General features: G+C 51.1%; 1 protein-coding gene across 1 annotated transcript in view; it reads right to left on the bottom strand.

Moving 5' to 3' along the window:
* Positions 1-1,394: 1,394 nt before the first annotated feature.
* The window catches only part of ctnna1 (catenin (cadherin-associated protein), alpha 1), a 113,162-nt gene continuing 89,480 nt past the window's right edge, over positions 1,395-25,076 (bottom strand). The window contains exons 15-18 of the mRNA XM_035409060.1: positions 24,836-25,017; positions 19,644-19,749; positions 6,205-6,339; positions 1,395-3,940 (exon numbers count right to left, since the gene is read on the bottom strand). Coding sequence (XP_035264951.1) covers positions 3,650-3,940; positions 6,205-6,339; positions 19,644-19,749; positions 24,836-25,017 — 714 coding nt within the window. The 3' untranslated portion in view covers positions 1,395-3,649. The remainder of the gene's footprint in view (positions 3,941-6,204; positions 6,340-19,643; positions 19,750-24,835; positions 25,018-25,076) is intronic.

The following is a 25,076-nucleotide window of genomic DNA, read 5'->3' as shown; positions in this document are numbered from 1 at the left end:
GCCAACCTAAGGAAGTTCATGACATGACATGAACGTTCACAAAGCATGACGCGTGTGTGTGTGGGGGCGCATGTGTGTGCGGTGTTCGTGTAAAGAATCAAAAGAACAGGCAGCTGGGGGGGCATTAATGCCAGGAGAAAATGGAAACATTGATGTTGACTGACAGAGCAGGGGTAAAAGAACATCAGGGCAGGGGCTTTGGTGCTGTTGCCGAGGAAAGCACTGAACGCACAGCTACTTAACATGAATACGGCTCAACTGGAGAAACGGTCGGCGTACACAAAACAGGATTTCCCACAACACTGGTAGAAATCTGCCAAGCTTACAGCACATGACCCGATCCACGTTCCCATCTTATACAGACCGTAATATCTACAAATGGGGAGAGGCAAATGTTATGAACACTCAGGACTCACTGATCCAATGCACATGGCATGCCCAATGAGGGCTGCTTTCTCCAGGGGAAGGACTAATGTAGGAAAATGTGCAAGAGGGCAGTCGTCACCAGTTATATCAAACCGGCAGGCTTGTTAAAAAGCACTCATTTTTTAATCGAGGGAATAATAGCGCCTTTAAGATCGTTCTCTTGAGGCCCGGTGTCCAACTGTGTATGTTCAATGTGGGATTTATTTTTTTTTTTAAATGCATAATGTTACCCATTTGGATGTGTGGTTGAGTCTAATGTTAAGTAGGCCATATAATCACACCACAGGCAAATGAGCAGTTTCACTGGCAGCCAGGCTTGTGTAAGAGCAACGTAGATAAGTATGGTTACACAGCTCACGTAATTGGAGAACAGTTCAGGATACGCTTGTAGGCAGGCTTATTAAAGCATGGACTGTACTCAGGGAACAAGGCATGTGTACACAGTCATTACATTTTAATTACAATGTAACTACACAATGAGTAACATTAAACATGACTAAAAAAAAAAATCCTCAAATTTCAGTAGGATTTATACTGGTCTTGTTAATGCCTTTGAAAACAAATTCATACTGACTGTAGTTGTTCCAATTTATCCTGTTCACCCACCGACTATTTCTATACCTGTATTATACAGCTATACTATTTTACAATAAATATCCTTTTGGCACAACCTTGCAGTTCTACCAAGGAGCATGAAAAAAAAAATTGTGCTATATGTAAGAAATTGAATTAATCTTCAAGAGAAACAGAAGTTTTAAAAAATAAGTTTTTATTTTATCACGAAAAATATCAAATATCACAAAAACACGGCCACAGCCTGTTTTGGCTGTAAGCCTTCATGAAAGCGATGTTGAGAAAGACAGGTTTGTCTGGTCTCTCAAACGGCAGGCTATTTTTCTTCCATTTCTCCAGAAGACTGCGGAAATTCCTATATTCAGTGGATTCATAAAAAAAGTGACAGACACGAGTTTACTCATTTTGATTTATTCATTTAATACATAAAACGAAGGCGTACGAGTGTGTAGTGGAGAAAAGTAAAAAAAAAATTTAAAAAAAAACAGTGTCACAAACGCCTGCAACAAAGTACAACGTAGGTCCAGATCTCGCTTAAAGGGGTAGGGGGCATTTCAGAAAATGATCGGTACACAACCCACTTCCAAAAACACGCTATAATGCGCACTGAACATTACAAAAATCGAGGGGGGGAGGGGGGGATTCCCTACACCACTTCTGTCAGGACCTCTGCAATCAGTACCACTGTTTTTGGTCATAAAACAACCCGACGTGTTTCAGGCAGAGATAGAGGTGGCACCGCTTCAAAGCCAGGTAGCCGTCTACAGACTTGACATACACACACGTCTCGGTGACACGGTCCACAGCACTTCCAGTTTACTTGGAACATCAAAGGCCACCTTATTTCCACAAAAACGCTGTCCCTGCACTAAGTAACCTTCTATTTCCAGGGGAAAAAAAAAAAAAGAAACACACTCGATAAAACTCCACTGCATTTCAACTACGCAAAATACGTCCCCCCCACCCCCACCCAACACAAGCCCAAGACAGCGAGATTACTTCTCTAAAGCTGAGATTTCAATTAATGAAGAATAAATACAAAAAGCACTAAGAGAGTGCTTCAAGATGGCCCAAAGGCAGTCTACGCTGTGATTTAAAACAGAAATAACAATAAAAACAGTCACCAAAGCTGGATCGTCACTGTCAAACTTTCAGTCATGACAGTGCCCAGGAATGTTAATGGTGTAATTAGCTCTGCCCACCTGAGTTGAAACCTGTGGGGATCATATGACCTGAGGGTGGAGAGTTTACATTACAGGATCCTCTCTTTGGAACTGACCTTAAAGGATTTTCTACAAGGGGATTGCTCAGAGCTCGATCATCTTCAGGATCCTATCCTATGGGAATGGTAATCAGAGGGGATCATATAAGGATTCTCTCCTATAGGAATAGTGATCAAAGTGGATCATTTTAAGGATATTATCCTATGGGAATAGTGATCAGAGTGGATCATTAGGATCTTCTCCTATAGGAATAGTGATCAAAGTGGATCATTATAAAGATCCTCCCTTATGGAATACTGATCAGAGTGGACCATTATAAGGATCCTCTCCAATGGAAATAGTGATCGGAGTACAGTAGATAACGCTTAGGCATTCTCCAACTCTGTATCTGGTTGATCCCTCAGGTGATAAAAAAGACATTTAACAGGTGTTTGTGTGAGCTATTGAGCAGTTTAAAGCATGAAAGTCAGCCACGATGTGTTAATTACAGTATTACAATGGTCTGACAGGAGGAAATTCAAATACCAAATCAATTTTGCTCAACACAACTAAACAACTGCAAACTATGAAAATTCCTTAAAGTATTTAATGTTAAAGGCCTAGAAGGAAAGGAACTGACAGAAATTAAATGAATAATAAAAATCACTTTAAAACTTTGAGTCTTCCAAAAAAGCAATGCAGCGTTGCACTGGTACACCATTTGAAAATCCAAGAACAATAACTACCAGCTAAAAAGTTTGTTATAGGTACAAAATATACTTTTAGAAAAATGGGCTTTGGGCTACAAAAGTTCTACATAACCATTCTTCAAAAGGGACTAGAATTATTATTGTGAAAGTAAATAAGGCATTTTAGAGCTTGCATACGTTCAAAATTACCTGCTGCACATATTACAATGGATAATGGTCTATAACCTCTTCAGAAAAATCTCCCATGTTAAAATGAGAAATACACGAGCAAACCCAAGTAAATACACGTGAAAGTAGCCAGTAAAAGCCAAACTATTAATGTGCTCTTAATTTAAATGTTTAGAAAATGAGCCCCTCCCCAGGGGAGAAAAAAAAAACCTGACCTCAGACCTCAATACCCTTCCTATATCAATTCTAAACCTCAGTGTAGGATGGTCAACAGCAATTTTTGAAGACTGCAGATTGTGTAGAAATTTGAAGAACAAGGGAGGGGGGGGGGGGGATAGGGCATAAGTTGCACTGAACTGTAAATCAAACAGACGGAACCTCTACCAAGGGAGGGGAATGTTTTGAAATGCTTTCTGACAGACAGAAAGGCCTCATCTAAATTTCAAAACAAAAATCATTTTCTCTGCATATTTAATTCCAGTTAGCTGTTTCTCAACAAACAGAGTAGGGGAGGGAAGGGGGGGCGGGCAGGGGAGAGAAAGAGAGAGAAAGAGAGAGAGAGACGAGGACTCAGATGCTGTCCATGGCTTTGAACTCGCTCAGGGCCTGCACAGGGTTGACGTGCTTCTTCTGGGAGGACCTCTTGACCTTGTTGGTCTGGCCGTCGTCGTGCTTCTCGCGCTTGACCAGTGGCTTCTTCTCGGGGGCCTTCATCTTCCAGGAGATGGCGGGCATGTTGAGGGACTGCATGCCCAGGGACTTCTGGTACTTGGTGGAGGCCACGTAGGACGCCTTCACGGTGGACACCACCGTGTTCATCAGGTTCTTGGCGGCTTGGATCAGGGACATGGCGCTGTCCACCTGGGGAGACGGGTAGAGGGGGAGCCGTAAGCTAAAACCATCATGCTCCTGCTCCCGATGGCGGAAAACCTGAGTCTGATATGAACACTAACATGAACAGAGTTTGGTTCTGCTGTTGTTATTTAAACAAAACAGGCTAAAAATAAAGCGCAGCGTGACAGTGACTAACTGCCGTTTTAATTTAATCTCGATAACGTGACTTTAATAACCGCCTTCACTTCGACTCCTGGTGGTTACATTTAAAACTCTAAATACGGGCTCGGGCCTGTTACGAGGTGGAATCCATCATTTTCTTTGACGCGCGAGCGCCTATATTTAAACAAAAAAAGACTGCAAAGCGGTTCCTGCTTCTACATAAATCAGACGCTTTAAAACACAAAAGAACTCCTGTAAATGACTTGGGGGCACAATCAGATTAAAGCCAGCAAATGGGCTAATGATACATTTGCACAGAGAACAAAACACGGATTTCAGCGAGAATTGCTTATGTGAATAACTACTGAAAGGCACGCATGATCTGAGAGATGCTTCCTGGATTAATACAGTCACAGCAAATCCCAGAAGATCATCCTTTAAAAATAAAAAAATAAACAGAAAAAAATAACTTCAGCATCTCCCAGGGTGACAAAGAGAACACCATAGAGAGAAATAAGTCTGAATATAAGGGAGAAAATAAGAGAGTTCAAAAACAGGGCCTTGGGGAACTCCAAGAGGTCTAACTGCAGAGAATAGCACAAGGACTGGAAGAGGCCCATGTCTGTCCACTGCTTATAGACTCCAGTACGGAGGGATGTTGTGCATCACATGAAGTTATGCAGACGATTTACATGGCAACCTTTAACTGTTTGTGCTGCAAAATACATACTCACATAATTTTTCAAAGAACCAATGCATTGTAAAATCAGTAAATGATCAGTTAATTTTCCCTTTTCTTTTGTCTTGGCAAAAATGAACAGGACAGAAGTTTCAAGCGGGAGAAAGGCAGTGTCAAATTACCAGGGAAAAGAGAAGTCCCCAGCCTGTGTGTGTGAGAGACTATTACAAAGATGAGCCGGAGTTTAAAAACACTATTTCACATTGAATGCTGCCATGGGTTTCCCATAAAAAATAGAACATGGAGGAAGAAAAAAAAAAAAAAAAACAACCGGCCTCTTGGAGCCATGAATCCAGTTATCTCCGTCATCGGTTTAGTGCGAAAGTTTTGAAACGAATTACGCCATTTCCTCGCCTGACATGAGCTGTGAAGTGCCTGCATTACCAGTGAAGAGTTAGGACGCTGGGGGGGGGGGGGGGGGGGGGGAGATGGAGGAGGGAGGGGGGCGGTGTGTACACTATGCTGAGTGCAGCAGCACTCTCAATGACAGAACAAGCCTACACTGAGCCTTCCAGGGGTTGACAGGCTCCAGTCCTGGAGGGCCACAGTGTCTGCAGGTTCTTTTCTTCTTCCTTTCATTTGGCAGCCAATTAAGGCTTTGGAAACGAAGTGTGGGGCCTTTAGGCAATCAGCGACTAATATTTTGCACAACCTAAACACAGCAGGAACAGGGGTCCCTGTGGGACCAGAGTTATAGATTCCTGGCCTAGAACCAGAGCCAATACAGAAACCATATCCAGGGGGACTTTCTGAGTAAGAACATCCTAGGTAGGTGAATTTTATTTTATTATGTTCATCATTGCTCACCATATCTCACTGCAACACATGGAGTTAGGGTATACAGCTTATTCAATGCTCAAAGCGTGCAGGTGTGCATCTGAGGTCTCCATGGTTTTACCTCTACACCTTTCTGTTTGATTTGTTGGGCCTAGATGCAGAAAACTGCTTATTTGTTTTGACTTGGTGTCAGGCGTAAGGCAGGCATATGTGGCTGTGTTACTTCTCAGCTCTAACGTGGGCTGGATCACCACAGTCGGGGCCGGTGCGTCCATGGTAACGGTTTGCGTACTGAATCAGAAGCACGTGCGAGGTGCAAACGTTTTCGCGAGAAAGCAGTCAGCGAACACAGATGCAGTAAACCTCACAGCCAATGGCAGCGAGGCCAGAATGCCGCCTGAACCGCTCGGATGACAACAGTTGTTACCATGCGAAGAGGGAGGGAGAGACAGCATGAGAGAGCATAGTGTGAGAGAGAGTGAGAAATGTTAGAGAAATTGTAGCCTCTACTCCTGATCAAGGTCTTATAGATTTTATTTTGGGGTGGGGGGGGGGGGGGGGCAGGGAGAAGGGGGGAGGACGTAGCATGGTGGACGGCAGGCGGAGCACTCACCCCAGACACCACCAGCTCTCCTCCCAGGTTCTGCACCTCGGCCTTGACCTTGCTGCAGATGTTGAGCTGGTGACAGTACAGGGCGATGCGCTGGAGATAGGCCAACAGGTCCTGCTTGCAGGCGGAGTCCGGGCACTGCGGGAGGAGAGGGGAGGGGACAGGCATGACTCAACGGTGTCACATGACACGGACGCCCCAATCGACCCGTCCCTGGTGAAGGACACCAACTGCGTTTGAAGGAAAAAACCTTCCTTGAATTGAAGGCACTCGACCTCTTCAGCTCTCCTTCTCTCTTCTGCAAGTCTGAGGAAGAAGGCCCTCCCTGTCACGGCCTTTTGACTGCGAGGCAATTTGCGTCTCGAGGATCCTTTTTGCCACACTTATCGCTCACTTTGACCCGGTCTCAAGCTTCAGAAAACGGTGACCAACAAAGCGCCTTTGCGTCAAGTCAAAGCCACCAATACCAGAAAACCCGAGCGCTCGCGTACCCCTAAATCCAAACAGCGTGAAATTAATCATTCAAAATCTTTCATCACTCTGGCAAATATTATGCCCTTTTTGGAAATTGGTCGTGGACGAAGTAGTCCTTCAGCAGATGTTAAATGTGTTTACACATACATAAATGCAGAGAGAAAGACAGAGAGAGCATCAGTTTATTTGGATGGGCGGAAGATATATTGAAATAAGCCGTCGTTCCCTCCGCATCAGTACCCTCGACACCAGAAACCAGGCTAGGCTCGCTCGCGTTCACAGAGCGCAGAAAAACCGTGAGAATAAACAATCAAAAGAAAATATTTTCCATCCCCTCATAGGGTGAAGGTTTTGGTTTGCAAGAGACACTGTGACGCAAAGATATTGAAACAGAGCCTTCTGGAAGAAAGGTTGCAGGAGCCCAGTTCCTACATATGTGATTTGTATTTCTTCTACCAAGACAGTCCTAGTCTTAACTTAATTTAGCTGCACATAATCGGTAGGACAAGCAAAGGACATAAAATAACTGATTTTTATTTCTTCTATCAAAAGGCATTTCTATTCTTAACTTAATTTATTTGCACATAACCAGCAGAAGTAAAGAACATAAAAGAAAAGATTTTTATTCCTTCTACCAAGTCATTTCTTTTCTTAACCTTATTTAGCTGCACATAACCAGCAGAACGGCCATTATGATATGGCATTACAGTTGTACTCATTTTTCTTTTTATATTTTTTCTTTCATTTCCCTGTTCTTTATTAACAGCAAGCGACTAAAGGGCGTTCTTTATTATATCATGATTATTTTACTCATTGTATAACCAGTTTATGTTACCAATAAAGCACTTCAGGGCACACGACATTGCATTAAAAGGAACTTAATTATTATAAACATTACTACAAAACAAGGAACAAATTTAACTGTTTTTCTTCCTTGAGATCAGGTGTTCACTCAACTTCAGAGCGGGCTTTAATACAGTAAGTAAAAATAAATAAGATTATTGAAATCAATATGCACCGAGGTGCTTCTCAGCCTAATAGCCCCAAAGTCTCTCATCCATCTTCTCCGTTCTCATTTGGCCCAAACAGGTTCTCGGTCCGGGCGGCTGCGATTGGTCTGTCGCCACTGGGCCGAAGCAGACGATTGGAGGAAGAGCTGCTGCGCGATGCGGAGTGCGGAGTGCGCGATGCGGCCGTCGTTAATGGCCCCTGGTTACACGCTGAGCTCCACAGAGGGATCACACACCTCTCAGCATTGATTCCACAGGTGACATCAGTGCTAGTTCTATTTTTGACTTTTTGTGACTCCTCCCCTCCCTCCACCCCCCCCCCCCACCCAAGCATGGAAAAGCCAGGGCGTGCTACTCGGCATGCAGATTTACACTGGATCCATTTACCCAGCTGGGTGGTTCCTTTCAAATACAGCAACCGAGATGCTTCCCGCTGGGGATTTAAACTGGCAACCCCCCCCCCCCCCCCCCCAGCGGATCAACAGCTGAGAGCGAGAGCCTCTGAAATGCGGCGCCTCCGGCTGGGGTGAGGGCAGACCGCACGAAGCGGTCCGCGGACGCGCAGGTGTGCGGGTGTTTGCTGACGTGGGTTATGCATGACGGAGACTCAGACTGCAGAGCCCCTTCAGAAGCAGCGCATTTTAAAAAAGCCTCGCTGTCTTCTGACAGCCTGGCTGTGTGGGAGGGGTCACAGACACGCACACTCTACGCCCCCTCCTGCTACCTTCCTCTCTCCTGCACGCACGCACACACACACACACACACACGCGCGCGCACACACACACACACAGGGAGCACTTGCTTTTACATACTCATTCACGTTTCTCTCTGATTGAGACAAAGCACGGAATTCTAAATTCTATTAAATCACCCTGCCTGGGGACACAGAGCTCACTTCCTCCTCATCTCTCGCTCTCTCATCGCATCCTTCCTTCAACCTTTGCCCACCCCTCTTTTCTGTCCCCTTCCCTCTTTCATCCCCCCTTCTCTCTCTCCCTACTGATTTCCTCCCCCTACACCTCACTACTCCCTATGTATGCACAGCAGAGCATGAGAGAGGGGGAGAGAGAGAGAGAGAGAGAGAGAGAGAGAGAAGGAGGGAGAGAGAGGGAGAAAGAGAAGGAGGGATGAGAGAGAGGGGGGTAAGAGAGAAGGAGAAAGCGAGAGCATGGGGGAGAAAGCAAGAGCATATGAGAGCGAGAGAGAGAGAGAGAAATAGAGAGAGGCAGGCTGGTTGCTGGTGTGCTGCAGAGACTGAAATAACACAGCAAGAATACTAATGACGCCTCGGTAGTTATCTGTGCACTTTTTCTTTTTTTTCTTTTTTGGACGGTTTAAAATTAAACGTTTTGAAAGTCCTCCGGTGCGATTCATCAGCCTTCAATGCTCCCCTCCTCCAAACAATCACGTGCCAAGAGGGGGGGGAGAGGGGGAGTTTGTTTGGGATCATCCCTCTCTCAGCACTGGGAAAACGGACAGAGCGACGAGCGGAGGAGCGGAGCAGTGACTGTGACAGGGCGTGGCTCTGTCCGCGCTCCGCCCTCTGGCCTCAGAGGGGAGGGGCCGTCTCTCTTTGGGGAGGCGCGTCAGAACAGAAGGGGACCGAAGCGGGGAGGAGGAAGGGGAGGGGGGTGATGGGAGAGAACGTGGAGCGGGAGAATGAACTCTCAGGGCTGCACAGAACGATCTGTTGCTCCCTTAAAAAAATAAAATTTAAAAAAAGCACCACGCAGGACCAGAAGAAGGTTCGGCGTTTTTGAAGCCTTGCGAAATCCCCGACAGCTCCAACAAAGCGGGCTCAGAGAAGGCGGGTCTGGGCGGGGAGGGGGGCAGCTGGGAGCACCGGGCCCGAGCGCTACAAGTGGGAGAAAGCGCCGCTGCAGCGGGCGAGCGCACGCGCAGGAAGCGTGTGTGTGCGCGTGCGTGTGTGTGTGTGGGCCGGCATGTTAAAATAAGCAAGGTCAGGCCGCATCACCCAAAACGCCACCTCTCCCGCCCGGAGGGAGGGAGGGAGGGAGGGGGAGAAAGCGAAAGAGAGACTTTTTTTCTTCCATTATAGCTCTGGACAATAAATATAAGAAAACAAAACCTATGTCTGCTACATTACCACAAAAAAACACACTGAGCAACAAACCAAAAGTAAAAGAGCAAAAGTAAAATAAAATTTTATGAAATAAAACAGAGAGAACCATAACTATAAACATAAAACAATATAACATATTACATTTAAAATTATATTTTTAAAAATATAAATAAATATTAGGGGGGCGAGGGGGAGAGAGAGACAGAGAGAACTATTACTACGACAGTCAGCTCTGACCTTTCGGGACACATTATGGGATGGAAATGCTAATTTACAATACTCACCGACAATGCAGTGTCACAGCTAGCCCCCTCTCTATCGCTTTCATATCAGGAACAACACCGACTGCATATTCTTTCATGGCTACAGTCTGTCAACTGGGAAAAGAAACCCTGTACTGTTCTTCAGTACAGTGTCTAATGCTTAAACAAGCCCCAGTGCGACTGCACGCATGTAATAGAATATGTCTGATGCTACGTGTATAAGTATATAAGAATGTGCATTGGAAGTGTTGAACATTTATTGGATGAAGGGAAACACGTTTCTGAGCAGGGTGCTGGAATGTTCCGTCCCGCTGATATGCTGGACGGCTTAGCCGCTCATACGCTGGGTAAAAAAAAAAAACCACGCGTGTGAGAAAAAGCCTCAGAACTCAACTGCAGTTTCCAGGAAATAAACTTCCAATTTCGACTTGCACTGGAAGCTTTCCGTGACCTTGAGGTTTGGCCTTTCAATAATGCTGAGAATTACAACTAGCTGTATTATACGGACACAACCCGCACTGTCCGGAGTCTAGTGTGGACAAAGCAGGGGAAGAATACACCAGTTGACTTTGCGACCTTGACCTCCGACCTCGTGACCCCGAAAAAAGCCGGTCTTCTGAAATGAACCATTCACGAGCGCGGCCGTGGCATTTACGAGACCGGACGCCAGCTGCGATGGGACCATGAAGTAACGAGCGCTGTCCCCATTCCCGCTCAATCGCGACTCCGTATCCCACAGGGCCTCCCCTGTCCGGGGAAGAAGCGGGAAGACGCGGGGACCTTAAAGCAGTGAGCTGGCAGTGACGCGGATTCTTAAAGGAACAGTACCGCTTTCCTGTCCGTGCCTCCAAGGAGCCTGGCCCAGAGCGGCAGACACCTCTATTCCCCGAGCATTCGCACGGCCGCTGTCTGCACAGTGAGGTGGGGTACGGAATCCTACCCGCTCGTTTTCAGAGCGGGGAGTCCGGCAGACCACGCCCCCCTCAGTCGACGCTCGGCCGCGCGACCACCGCGTCCAATCTCCCGTCAAGTCTAAATCCGCAATGATCCCGACGAGGAACGCGGGGAAGACGCGCCAGTCATCCGTACCTGCGCGACTCACGCGCGTCGAATTATACAAACGCGCCGTGCGATGGAGGAGGCTGGCGGGGAAGGCGAAACATCCATGGTCATGTGAAGGGGAGCGCTTTCAGGTTCCGAGACGAGCAGACAGACAGACAGGCAGGCGGACGGACAGCGCCAGGCTTTGGTCTGGCCGAGGCGGGGGGCCGCACTGAGCGCGTGCGGGCTATTCTGTTTCGGGTAACAGCACAGCAGGCTGGCCGAAGTGATAATGGAAGGGGTGTGGATCTGAAGTGAGCTGACAACTTGACCTGGGGAGGCTTACAGAACTCACACGCTGCACAGACACACACACACACACACACACACACACAACCCTGCTAACAGCAGCCCCCACACACTCCATTTACCAGCTGTATTTATTCTTTTTTTTTTTTTTTAATCAATGGGGTCTTTGCTCTAAAATCTTTTTAAAAATTATTTTAAAAAAAGATCAAACAAATTTAACGGTACAAACGGATTAAATCCAAATACGCACGGAGGAAGCAGACGCTTCAAATCCACCCCTGCGAAAAACAGCCGGATGCATTTAACGCTTATGTTATAGTAAAAACTGGCATCTGCCTTCGCCCCCGGTTACGGTGCGGACACTGCCCCGGATACCGCACCTCGGTCCCGACACCGCCGCCTCTCCGCCAAAGGGGCCCCCCGCTCGGGACCCGGGTCCGACGCCGCGAATCATCGAAACCCTCAGAGCTGATTAAAAACGCCGCCGCCGTCGCCGCGGCAGGACGCGCTCGCGATTTACGACGGGGGGGGGGGGGAAATCGGGCAGACTTCAGATTCATTAAACGCGCGACGCGTCCTCTAATCCGCCGGCGGGTGAGTTACGGGCCTCCGCCACGGCTCCGTTCTTCCGCCGCGTTCTGACAACGGGCTAGGCGGGATAGCGCCGCCGCTAACCGCGACTCGCCCGGGGAGGAGGATGGGGAGGGGGAGCGTGGGGCGGGGGGGGATCGGAAAGGCCGAAAGCGCGGGGCCGCACCGCTTTACCGAAGCCCAGGAGGGGGCCGCTAAGACCTGCGGAAAACGGCCAAGCACGGCGCGCGCTGGCGGGCCACCAGCATCAGAGCGGCGGTGAGAATCAGGCTAACGAACGCGCCGCGCACGTGTGTGGTGTGAGGACAAACGGGACCGGCCCCGTGTCCATCGCGTGGAAGATTCCGGCATCACATCCCTCTCATCCCCGGGTCACCCTGAAGGGTAATAAAGGTGAGGGACCCTGATGAGTGTTTTACAGTCACAAGGGGGGGGGGGGTGGGGGAGTGTGTGTTCTATATATATATAAAAATAAAAAAACAATCAAAAGCTTCATCTTATAAACCTGAGGGGGGGGACCCGTCCCTCCAATCACACCTCATTTCTCCGCCCTAAACGCATGCCCTGTTGTCCTTCAGTGCCACGATCAATTTGGTCTCCTTGCAAAGGCTCCGCATATAAATGCATGAATATGGGCCGGGCTGTTCCATTATTTAAATCATGTATTGACTCAGACGTGGGCGAACGGTGTGTGTGTGTACGTTTGTGGGTGTGTGTGTGTGTGTGTGTGTGTGTGTGTGTGTGTGTGTGTGGGTGGGTGTGTGTGTCTGTGTGTGTCTGTGTGTGTGTGTGTGTGTGTGTGTGGGTGGGTGTGTGTGTCTGTGTGTGTCTGTGTGTGTGTGTGTGTGTGTCTGTGTGTGTGTGTCTGTGTGTGTGTGTGTGTGGGTGGGTGTGTGTCTGTGTGTGTGTGTCTGTGTGTGTGTGTGTGTGTGTGTGTGTGTGTCTGTGTGTGTGTGTGTGTGTGTCTGTGTGTGTGTGTGTGTCTGTGTGTGTGTGTGTGTGGGTGGGTGTGTGTGTGTGTGTGTGTCTGTGTGTGTGTGTGTGTGTGTGTGTGTGTGTGTGTGTGTGTGTGTGTGTGTGTGTCTGTGTGTGTGTGTGTGTGGGTGGGTGTGTGTGTGTGTGTGTGTCTGTGTGTGTGTGTGGGGCGAATCAGTGTTTTGATACAGAACCTGCTGCTGGCACTACGTCTGAACACCGCCCCCTCCCGCCCCCCCACACCTGCTGCATTTACTTTCATTGCTCGAACGGTTAAGTACCGACGTTCAAACACATTCATAAATAATGCAAAATAACAACAATAAAAATATCACATATTTATATGAACTTGCTTAAAAGGCACGGGCACTGCCTTGGCAGGGAGCGCCTGTCAGTGGTCCGAGCTCCTGAAATGAATTGGTCTGCCCCATAAAAAGCGCCAGACCCGGCTGCCAGCCTGACTGGCGCGCAATCAAGCCGCGGACGCGGGGGCGACTCTGAGCGATGCCGCCATCCCAGCAGCCACCGCTCCCCGAGCGCGGGCACCTCAATCAGCCCCGCGCCCCAGGGACTCCGCAGAGTGAAATGATGCGTTTCCTGTTTAGGGGGTGGGGGTGGGTGAGGGGTGCGAATGCTGAGTTGCATGCTGGGAAGGGTCCTTGCGTACGCCCGCGCAGGTCGAGGCCGCACGCTACCTTCTCCGCGTACGTAAATAATTGAAGCGCGTCGCGTCCGAGTGCAGGTTCTGCTGTGACAAACCGCACAGCCAGCGTTCCAGGGGAAAGACACGCTAACCCAACGTGCCGTAAGGTCTGAACACTGGTCATAAGCACAACTCGGAAGTAACATACTCTAAGAAAAAGCAAGTATGTACTATTTTAAAGTATGAGTATATCATATACAAACAATGAATATGATTCTCTCTCCACTCATTGCCAAGCAGTAACACACAATGCTGAACAATGTTAAGGCTTTAAGAGGCGTAAATAGTAATTACTGATATTATTATTATTATTATTATTGATGAAAATAATAATAATAATAATAATAATAAAAGCAACAACAACAACAACGGCCCTTGAAGAACAGCGCAGAAAAAATAGAAATTCATCATCTTTCTACAGGGCCGTTTCTGCAAGAGGGACGCTGAAGCCACTGCATAATTATGGCCCCGGGGAGCCATACTGCCAAAATAAAATGAGGAATAAAAGTTAAAATATAGCTCATTTTGTCAATGTTGAGAGCACATTAAAGGGAAAAATGTCAATGCTTAAACTGTATCCTTGAATTCAAGGCAGAAGTATCCTTCCAAGAAAGCACTGTAGCACAGCAGTGAGTAGACTGGAGGCTGCGGGATCAAATCCCAAACTTTGCACGTGCTGTGGACGAGGCCTACTTCGCCTCGTGTAAAAGGATACAGCCGGACTCGGAGGGTAGCCGTGTAAAAGGCATGTATTGGAAGTGGGCGTGGCTTAATAAACAACGCGTCGCGTGAATGTGCACAGAGCCTACCTGCTCGGGTGCGGCACTATCGTGCTCGAGGCGGAGAGAGCGCGCTCAGTGGGGTTTTCACAGCCCGCCTGCGGGCGGAAGGTGCAACACCAGCGCGTGGGTAACAAAGAGACAGCTTCAAGGGCATCCAGTCCCCACAGTCTACCCAAACAATGCCTCAGCTGTGAAAAGCCAACGTTACAGCAGGAAGGGTGACTTCATTCAAATAACTCATTTACTGGTCAATAATATATTTATGTACAATAATAGTATCAGATTCAGTAGCAGAATCTGATGCGCTAAGTGTAAATGGCCTGTGCCGATTGGGGCACGCTGCAGCTCTTCTGCAGAGCCGTCCTCCGTCCCGCCCCCGCGTCCCGGGGAGGGGAGGGCCTTTGCCCGCTTAACCAAAAATATCACCACAGATGCCCGCTGTCACATGGCGCAATTAGGCCTGCGCTCGCAAGCTGTCCGTCAAACGCCCACGACGCGAATATCAATTAGGGGCCGAGGCTCGCTCGGCAACCCCCCCTGGCTCCGGCGCGGCCAAGCGTCCTGTTAGCGCCGCGCCGCTAGCGCGTTCACTGGGTATTTATTTCTAGGTGTGATCATCCCATAAAAATAACGCCGTGGCGCATTATTCGCACGGCGATGTTCTCCACGGAGCTCGGAGACGGACACGGGAAGCCGGAGTTAGCGCAGACGAGGCGGGCGACTGAAGGGGAAGGGGGGGGAGGGGGCGGCTCGCGCGGAGTTGGGCTCCACCGCCACGGCGGTGAGAAGTGGCGAGGAGGCGGAGGGGAAGGCCGCGTGTGGCGGGGGTCCCCGCGGCGGCTCCAGGCGGTGGAACATAAACCGGTGAAAAACGATCAATTACAGGAAACACAGACGAGCCCATAAACGCGCCTGCAATAAGACGCCCGGATTTAGAAGCGCTCGCAGATCTAATTGGATACCTAAAGCCAATCTCGGGAAACATGCGATTTCCAGGCACGTGTAATTGATCACGCGAACGCGATCGGCGCAGAGACACAAACGTGTATTTGCAGGCGCACTCAGACACATATAAATGCGCTGGTGCCCACACACTCTCACTCTCTCTCTCACCCACAGACACACACACCCGCACACTCACACACACAGACGCACTCAGTCACTCACACGTGCACGCGTGCACACACACGCACACACACACACACACACACACACTCACTCTCACACACACACACACACACTCACTCTCTCACACACGCACACACACACACACACTCACTCACTCTCACACACACATACACACACACACACACACACACACACACTCACTCTCTCACACACGCACACACACACACACACACACACTCACTCTCACACTCACACACACACACACACACACACACACACACACACACACACACTCACTCACTCTCTCACACACGCACACACACACACACACTCAGACACTCACACGAGCATGTGCCGCTGGAACATTGGGTTAGTGAGGATTACTCACTGGCTACCGTTGGTGGTGCAGCTGCGAGCTCTAATTGAAATTAAAGCATGGCCAAATGGAGTTCACAGTAGACGCTCTTGTTTTATGCAGGGTGAGGACGGGAGTGAATGATAAATGATAAAACTTTATATAAATGGATAATTAGCATTAAAATAAATAAATGAATAAATGCGCAGGTCTGACGCCGAGCGGACTCTGCGGCTCCGAGCGTACGAGCGCCGGGAAGGAGGGAGGGAGGGAGGGAGGGCTGAGGAGAGCGGCGTCGCTTAGCGCCAGGTGCCCGCCCGCTCAAAGCCACACCTCTCAGGTGGTCAACGGCCGTGGCGGGGCGGTGCCGCTGCACGCGTGTGACTGCCGAACGCGTGTGTCGGACGGCGCGTACGTTTGGGCGCGTCGTCCTGCTGGGGGACGCGGGGATCTGATCGGGGTCCAGACCAATCGCAGTTTAATCAGCGCGGCGGACCAGAGGCGATCAGCAGAGGCGATCAGCAGAGGCGCTCGGACCGGCGGTTTCCGGCCAAATCCAGGGTTTAATCAGTCAAGGGGGGGGGGGGCTTCGCGGCAGGGCAGAATTCTGGCCGACCGGCCGGTGTCCTTCCGGCTCTTTCCGGGGCGTCGCGGCTGGTGGCGGGGGGGCGGGGGGTTATGGGAGATTTACGGGCCTCCCCGGCGCCGAGCGGACAGGTCCGGGGGGCCAGGATTAGGCCCGGGGCCACCGGCGGGAACGGGCCGTAAATCCGCCGCTGATCGAATGCAAATGGGAGCGGTACACCCTCTGCATGTCGGCGTACATCACCGGGGGGGGGGGGGGGGCGCTAAAGCGCGGCGCTGCGTGCCAAGCCCCGCCCCCTTCCCACCACTCTCTCTCACGCGCCCTGTCTCGCCCGTGCGCCCAACGCCCCCTCCCCCCTTCCTCCTCCTCCTCCTCCTCCGTGCTCTCTCCCGGTTCTGAGCGTGCTCAGACAGATTTACGAGACGCCGCGTTGGGCCCGCGCATTTACATTATAAATCCCAATTACACGCCATTATTCGTGCGGGGCCTGGCTGGGGCGGAGCTCTCGCCCGGCGGGGGGGGGGGGGGGGTGTGGGGGGAGGGGGGAGGCTGTAAATTCTTAATAACACTCGGCTGCAGGCCTCCTTTGTTCGGTACTGACCTACATCCCCGCCGACGTCCTGCCTGCCGCGTGGCGGAGCCGGGCCTTAAAACTTTAACGGGGTTCCGTTACACTCGTGTGATCAGTTTCAGACCCCGCCCCTTCCTCCCTCGACGCCGACGAGCAGCCGGTTACCCCCTTAACCCGAGAACGACGAGCTCGGCGAGCGGTAGCGTGGCGCCGATGGCGGCCGCAGCTCCGGCGGGAGCGCGGTAAGAGGGAGAGGGGCAGCAGGGAGGAGCGAGAGGCGCGGGTCGCCCGCGCGCGGCGTGGCAGAGCCGCGGTTCGCCAGAATGTTCCGGGGGAGATTTGAGCCGGGAGAATCCCTCTGCTGGCGGCGCGGCTCTCCTGCAGCAGGTGACGAGCGCTCTAAAAATAACCGCCCGTAAATAAATTAAAAACTTGCCACCTGGTAATTAAGCAGCTAATTAAGGAAGAATTGCACTTTGAATAGATTCAGTTCCCATGAATCTCTAATGCCCCCACTACGCTTCCCCCCCCCCCCCCCCCCCACCCCCACCCCCCGCGGGTACAGTGTGGAGGCTGGAAGCACTCAGAGGACACATGCTCTTCACACACACACTGTCACTCACACACACACACACACGCAATCACACACACACACACACACACACACAATGTCACTCACACACTCACACACACACACACACACACACACAGTCACTCACACACATACACACACGCAATCACACACAATGACGTACAGCAGACACACACACACACACACACACACACACAATGATGTACAGCAGACACATGCACACACACACAGCTGAAAGCACGTACAAGCACACACACACACAGACGCGATAGCATACCTTGAGCATACACAAGCGCGGACGTGCACACACGGTCAATTCCCCTACTGTACTCCAGGGGGCGGTACTGAATTGACCGCGTATGCACACACGCACACACACACACACACACACACACACACACACACACACAGTCAGAGCCGGAGAGCGCAGCTACAGCCCTATAAAGCAGAGGAAACTGAGGTAAAGGAATGCGATTCGAGGACGATCATAGAGTCACGTAAATAAAATCTCAAAAGCGCACCATCGGAACTGACATGCTTATCAAGCAGGAATATATATATATGCATATATGCTAAATCATTACTGCGGAAAATGTTTCAAGTCCTGCTTAACTGGAGGGAAGGGCTGTACTGTCCCTCTTATACATGCCACATAAAAACCAAGTGTGATGCATATCATCAATATCAAACGTAGCGTAGCTTCAAACACCGTGTAGCTGTATGCGTTAAGATCCAGTTTACCACATTCTACATGTGCCCCACGCACACACACGCACACACACACGCCCAAACATTCTGGATCACACGCAGTTAACAAAAAGTTTGATATTAATAAAAAAAAAGAAGATAACTGCATGACAGCTGAAGTGATTTTTTCTCGACAGGTACCAGTCACTAACACGGCTCCACACTCTGCACTTAGCAAAACTGGCATTAACACTGAACCGCCCAGTGGGGCTTCCGAGCGGAGACACACAGGCAGGAGGGAAATGATGTCGTTGGTAATCAGCGTAGCGCGTTCTGATAGGCCCGGGGAGCTGCCTGTGAGCGCGTGCGCAGGAGACGTGGATGGCGATAGGGCGATAGTGCTCAGCTGCAGCGCACAGGGCCTCCTCTCCCCCTCAGATAATTAAGCACGGTGCAGACGACCCCCCCTTGTCTCCGCCCGGGCGCCAGAAACCTGCGCCTCCTCCGCAGCCCTGACCCGCCGCCGCCAGATGTCACGCCCGTTAACAGGAAGTCCTCCTCGTCACGGCCTCCTCCCTTCCTGAGCAGAGCGCTGCTTTCGTACCGAACCGTTCTTCTCAAAGGAGGTCAAACGCAGGGACAGATACACTCATATTATCCCACGCAAGCTCACCACCAATGTCACAGAGGACACATCAGGCCAGGGATAGAGAAAGACTGAGAGGACATACCAGGCCAACAATACACCGTGACTAAGAGGACATACCAGGCCGATAGAACATGACTAAGAGGACATACCAGGCCTACGATAGAACACGACTAAGAGAACTCTCCTGGCTGAATGATACAACATGACAGGACTAAGAGGACACACCTGCCCAGGCGTAGAGAGGACTAAGAGGACTCTCTAGGCCAGGGACAGAGCAGGGCTAAGAGGACTCACCAGGCCAGGGACAGAGCAGGACTAAGAGGACTCTCTAGGCCAGGGACAGAGCAGGACTAAGAGGACTCACCAGGCCAGGGACAGAGCAGGACTAAGAGGACTCACCTGGCCAGGGACAGAGCAGGACTAAGAGGACACACCTGCCCAGGCGTAGAGAGGACTAAGAGGACTCTCTAGGCCAGGGACAGAGCAGGACTAAGAGGACTCACCTGGCCAGGGACAGAGCAGGACTAAGAGGACTCACCTGGCCAGGGACAGAGCAGGACTAAGAGGACTCACCTGGCCAGGGACAGAGCAGGACTAAGAGGACTCACCTGGCCAGGGACAGAGCAGGACTAAGGGGACTCACCTGGTCAGCGATGGTACGGCCCAGTTTGTCCATTCTGGATCCAGCCTCTGCGATCTTCTTTGCTGCGCTGATCACATCAGACGTGTTCTTCAGAGGTCCCTTACCCCTGAGGAGAGAGCATCACTGAGCATTACAGCCTATTACAGACACCGTTTCACTCTACCACCACATTACAGCCTATTACAGACGCCGTCTCACTCCACAGTCATATTACAGCCTATTACAGACACCGTTTCACTCTACCACCACATTACAGCCTATTACAGACGCCGTCTCACTCTACAGTCATATTACAGCCTATTACAAACGGTCTCACTCTGCAGTCACATCACAGCCCATTATAAACACTGCTTCACTCTGTGGGCACACTACAGTCTATTAGAAACACGCCTTCACTCTTCAACAGTTCTGCTTTAAGAAGTGAGAATCAGGACATGGTGCATTCTGGGACAGGTCACAGGAGAATTGGGAGGGGGGGAGCTGGGCACGCGTGACGGCAGCCGGCCCGTTCTCCGACTGCGGCGCGTCATTTAGCGAGCACGGAACGCTCCGGAAAGCTCAGGCTCAGCCACCGAGTAATTTCACCCTCATTGGACACGGCGATTTAAATTCCCAGGCAATTAAAGACGGGCTTCCGGGGCCAAGAGCGGGACGCCACGCTCCCCGCCCCCCCATCGGAGCATCTGATCTGGGCCGCGGCCGACTGGCCGAGCACGAGACCAGCTGGACGGCCACCAGCCCCCTCCCCTCCCCCGGCTGCCCGGTGATTTCCGGAGGTCGGGCCCTAAACCCCCGCCCCGTGCCCCACCCCCCCCAGAGACTTCAGCACCCCCCTGCCCCCAACCCAACCCCGCACACACACACCATGTCTGTGCCACAGGGGAGTCCTGGCAAGTGGCGTAACCTGGGCTCCAGCGCCAAGCGATCGGGCCAACACGCAGCAGATGGACCATTCTGTACCCCCCCCCCGCCCCCAGCCCCCAGCCCCCATCAGCCTGCTGCACTGACAATTCACGCTATCGACATGATAGGCTAAAACTGCCCGCCCCCCCACCACCACCACCACCATAGCGCCTTTTATTCGCCACAACACACCGCGGCGGAAAAGGCTATAAAAAATAAAGTATTTACAGGCGGATTACCGCTGGGTTATTCTGCGCGCGGTGACGCGGCGGGGCTGACACGCCTGTCCCCGGAACGAGCCCTTCACACGCGTAATGCGGCTTTAACGACACGGACGTTCCCCGCGTTCCTCGCCGCGTCGGCTCATTTGCATAATTCTATTTACGGGGGCCGTTATTCTCGGCCCAAGGTCGTGCCCCCCCGTCCTGCCTCCTCCTCCGCTCGCGCTCCAGCTCTGCTTTATTAGCCGGGCTCCACAAGGCACGCTTACGCCAAGGCAAGGGTACGGATTACAAACGCACGTCTACCTTCCTGTCCCTCTTCCATGGTCCCGCCTGTACCCTCTCTGGAGTTTAGGTAGGGCACCGTGACCCCCCTCCCAGCCCTGCTGTGGACTGTGTCCCCGCCCGTTCCTCCCCAGGAAGCGAGCCTGTGAATTCGGGGGGGGGGTGGGGAGGGGGATGCCGTGTCTACTGCGAGCAGCAGGGCAGCCCCTGCTGTGCGCGCAAGGTGACCCCGAGCGTCCCTCTGCGCAGATGGGGTGTGCGAGAGTCAGAGTGGGCGGCGGGAGGTCGCTGGACGCGCGGACAGGGGGAGGGACGGGGCATGTTTTATTCATGAGACGGGAGGACCTGCTGCTGGGAGAATGCCTATGAAACCAGCCTACAACACCTAGACCTGCCTCTGCAATTTAACCTGCCTACAACACCCAGACCTGCCTCTGCAATTTAACCTGCCTACAACACCTAGACCTGCCTCTGCAATTTAACCTGCCTACAACACCTAGACCTGCCTCTGCAATTTAACCTGCCTACAACACCCAGACCTGCCTCTGCAATTTAACCTGCCTACAACAGCTAGACCTGCCTCTGCAATTTAACCTGCCTACAACACCTAGACCTGCCTCTGCAATTTAACCTGCCTACAACACCTAGACCTGCCTCTGCAATTTAACCTGCCTACAACACCCAGACCTGCCTCTGCAATTTAATCTGCCTACAACACCCAGACCTGCCTCTGCAATTTAACCTGCCTACAACACCTAGACCTGCCCCTGCAATTTAACCTGCCTACAACACCCAGACCTGCCTCTGCAATTTAACCTGCCTACAACACCCAGACCAGCCCCTGCAATTTAACCTGCCTACAACACCTAGACCAGCCCCTGCAATTTAACTTGCCTACAACACCTAGACCTGCCTCTGCAATTTAACCTGCCTACAACACCCAGACCTGCCCCTGCAATTTAACCTGCCTACAACACCCAGACCTGCCTCTGCAATTTAACCTGCCTACAACACCCAGACCTGCCCCTGCAATTTAACCTGCCTACAACACCCAGACCTGCCCCTGCAATTTAACCTGCCTATAACACCTAGACCAGCCCCTGCAATTTAACCAGCCTACAACACCCAGACCTGCCTCTGCAATTTAACCTGCCTACAACACCCAGACCTGCCTCTGCAATTTAACCTGCCTACAACACCTAGACCTGCCTCTGCAATTTAACCAGCCTACAACACCCAGACCTGACTCTGCAATTTAACCAGCCTACAACACCCAGACCTGCCCCTGCAATTTAACCTGCCTACAACACCCAGACCTGCCCCTGCAATTTAACCTGCCTACAACACCCAGACCTGCCTCTGCAATTTAACCTGCCTACAACACCCAGACCTGCCTCTGCAATTTAACCTGCCTACAACACCTAGACCTGCCTCTGCAATTTAACCAGCCTACAACACCCAGACCTGCCCCTGCAATTTAACCTGCCTACAACACCTAGACCTGCCTCTGCAATTTAACCTGCCTACAACACCTAGACCTGCCCCTGCAATTTAACCTGCCTACAACACCTAGACCTGCCCCTGCAATTTAACCAGCCTACAACACCTAGACCTGCCTCTGCAATTTAACCAGCCTACAACACCCAGACCTGCCCCTGCAATTTAACCTGCCTACAACACCCAGACCTGCCCCTGCAATTTAACCAGCCTACAACACCCAGACCTGCCCCTGCAATTTAACCAGCCTACAACACCCAGACCTGCCCCTGCAATTTAACCTGCCTACAACACCCAGACCTGCCCCAGCAATTTAACCTGCCTACAACACCCAGACCTGCCTCTGCAATTTAACCAGCCTACAACACCCAGACCTGCCCCTGCAATTTAACCAGCCTACAACACCTAGACCAGCCTCTGCAATTTAACCTGCCTACAACACCTAGACCTGCCTCTGCAATTTAACCTGCCTACAACACCTAGACCTGCCTCTGCAATTTAACCTGCCTACAACATCTAGACCTGCCTCTGCAATTTAACCTGCCTACAACACCTAGACCTGCCTCTGCAATTTAACCTGCCTACAACACCTAGACCTGCCCCTGCAATTTAACCTGCCTACAACACCTAGACCTGCCTCTGCAATTTAACCTGCCTACAACACCCAGACCTGCCCCTGCAATTTAACCTGCCTACAACACCTAGACCTGCCTCTGCAATTTAACCTGCCTACAACACCTAGACCTGCCTCTGCAATTTAACCAGCCTACAACACCTAGACCTGCCTCTGCAATTTAACCTGCCTACAACACCTAGACCTGCCTCTGCAATTTAACCTGCCTACAACACCTAGACCTGCCCCTGCAATTTAACCAGCCTACAACACCTAGACCTGCCTCTGCAATTTAACCTGCCTACAACACCTAGACCTGCCTCTGCAATTTAACCTGCCTACAACACCTAGACCTGCCTCTGCAATTTAACCAGCCTACAACACCTAGACCTGCCTCTGCAATTTAACCAGCCTACAACACCTAGACCTGCCTCTGCAATTTAACCTGCCTACAACACCCAGACCTGCCCCTGCAATTTAACCTGCCTACAACACCTAGACCTGCCTCTGCAATTTAACCTGCCTACAACACCTAGACCTGCCTCTGCAATTTAACCTGCCTACAACACCTAGAACCTATTTTAACCCAAACCACACAGCAGATTCTACAAAACAAAAGATGCCAACAATATAATAATAATAATAATGATAATAATAATAATGGCAGTATAATAAATTACACACACACAGACACACACAGTCTACACACAGAGAGCTGATATGCATTTTAATCAAAACATGTCCATATTCTCCCGTGCTGGCTGTGAGAGTCAGGTCTATTTGCATACATCTGCATGGCATTAGCATGCAGCAGGGCGACGCTGGATGAAGCAGCCCTTTCCCTTGATCCTCCAGTGCGGAACGTAGACGGCTCTCCGAGCCCGTGGGATTGGCCGGGCGGCGGCTGTGCTCAGCCGGTCACCTGTCGCCCTGGTGACATTAGCTGCCATAGCTACTGTGATGTCTACCAGCATGTAAGGAAGAGGGGAAAAAAAACAACAAAGGCACCCACGCACATACATGCACGGGTACACACACACACATACACAAACACACTCCCCCGCCACCCCCCCCCCCCCCCACGCACATACTCGCACGCGTACACACACACACACACGCTCCCCCCCACCCCACACACACATACACATACAAACACACACACATTCCCACCGACACACACACACATGCATATTCCTTCGGCCCCACACGCACGAACACATGCACACACCGTGCAGGGACCGGAGGGTGGCAGAAATCCCTGCATCTGAAGCAGGCCGGGGAGGATGCGCATACGTATGCGCAGGAGCAGCGTAACGCTGCTCTCCACTGGAAAAAACCTCCGGTTCCTACGTGAATCTATAAATACAGAGCCCAGCTAAACAGGGTACCGGCAGGTCGGAGGCAGAATTATGCAAATGCTGTAAGGGGGGGGGGGGGGCTGACATTTTAAAAGCCTTGTATATGCATTTTTCACTGCAACCCCTGACTTTCAGAGACAACTGATAGAGCGAGAGAAAGAGAGCAAAAGAGAGAGAGAGAGCGAGAGAGTGTAAAAAAAGACAGAGCGAGAAAGAGAGAGACCAAGAGAAAGTGAGAGAGAGAGAGAGAGAGAGAGAGAGAGAGAGAGCAGGTGAAGCTGCGTCACAGTCACAGTGGGGCGGGGCCGCTCTCACCTGGTGAAGTCGGTCATCTCCATCATGATCATGCACATCTGCTTGGCCAGCACGATGATGTCATTGCCGCTGTCGTCCCACTTGGACACCTCGGCGTCCAGCTTGCTCTTCTCCTCCTGGAAGCTGGCCACCTGCGCGGCGATCTGAGCCTTCTGCTCCTGGGGAAGCTGAGCCATAATGGCCTGCGGAGGGAGGGGGGGGGGGGGGGGGGGAGAGAGGGGGGGGGGGTCAGCGTGTGCAT

This window comes from Anguilla anguilla, chromosome 3, assembly GCF_013347855.1.
Source record: "Anguilla anguilla isolate fAngAng1 chromosome 3, fAngAng1.pri, whole genome shotgun sequence".
Lineage (NCBI taxonomy): Eukaryota > Metazoa > Chordata > Actinopteri > Anguilliformes > Anguillidae > Anguilla > Anguilla anguilla.
This window is presented reverse-complemented; position numbering and strand designations above follow the sequence as displayed.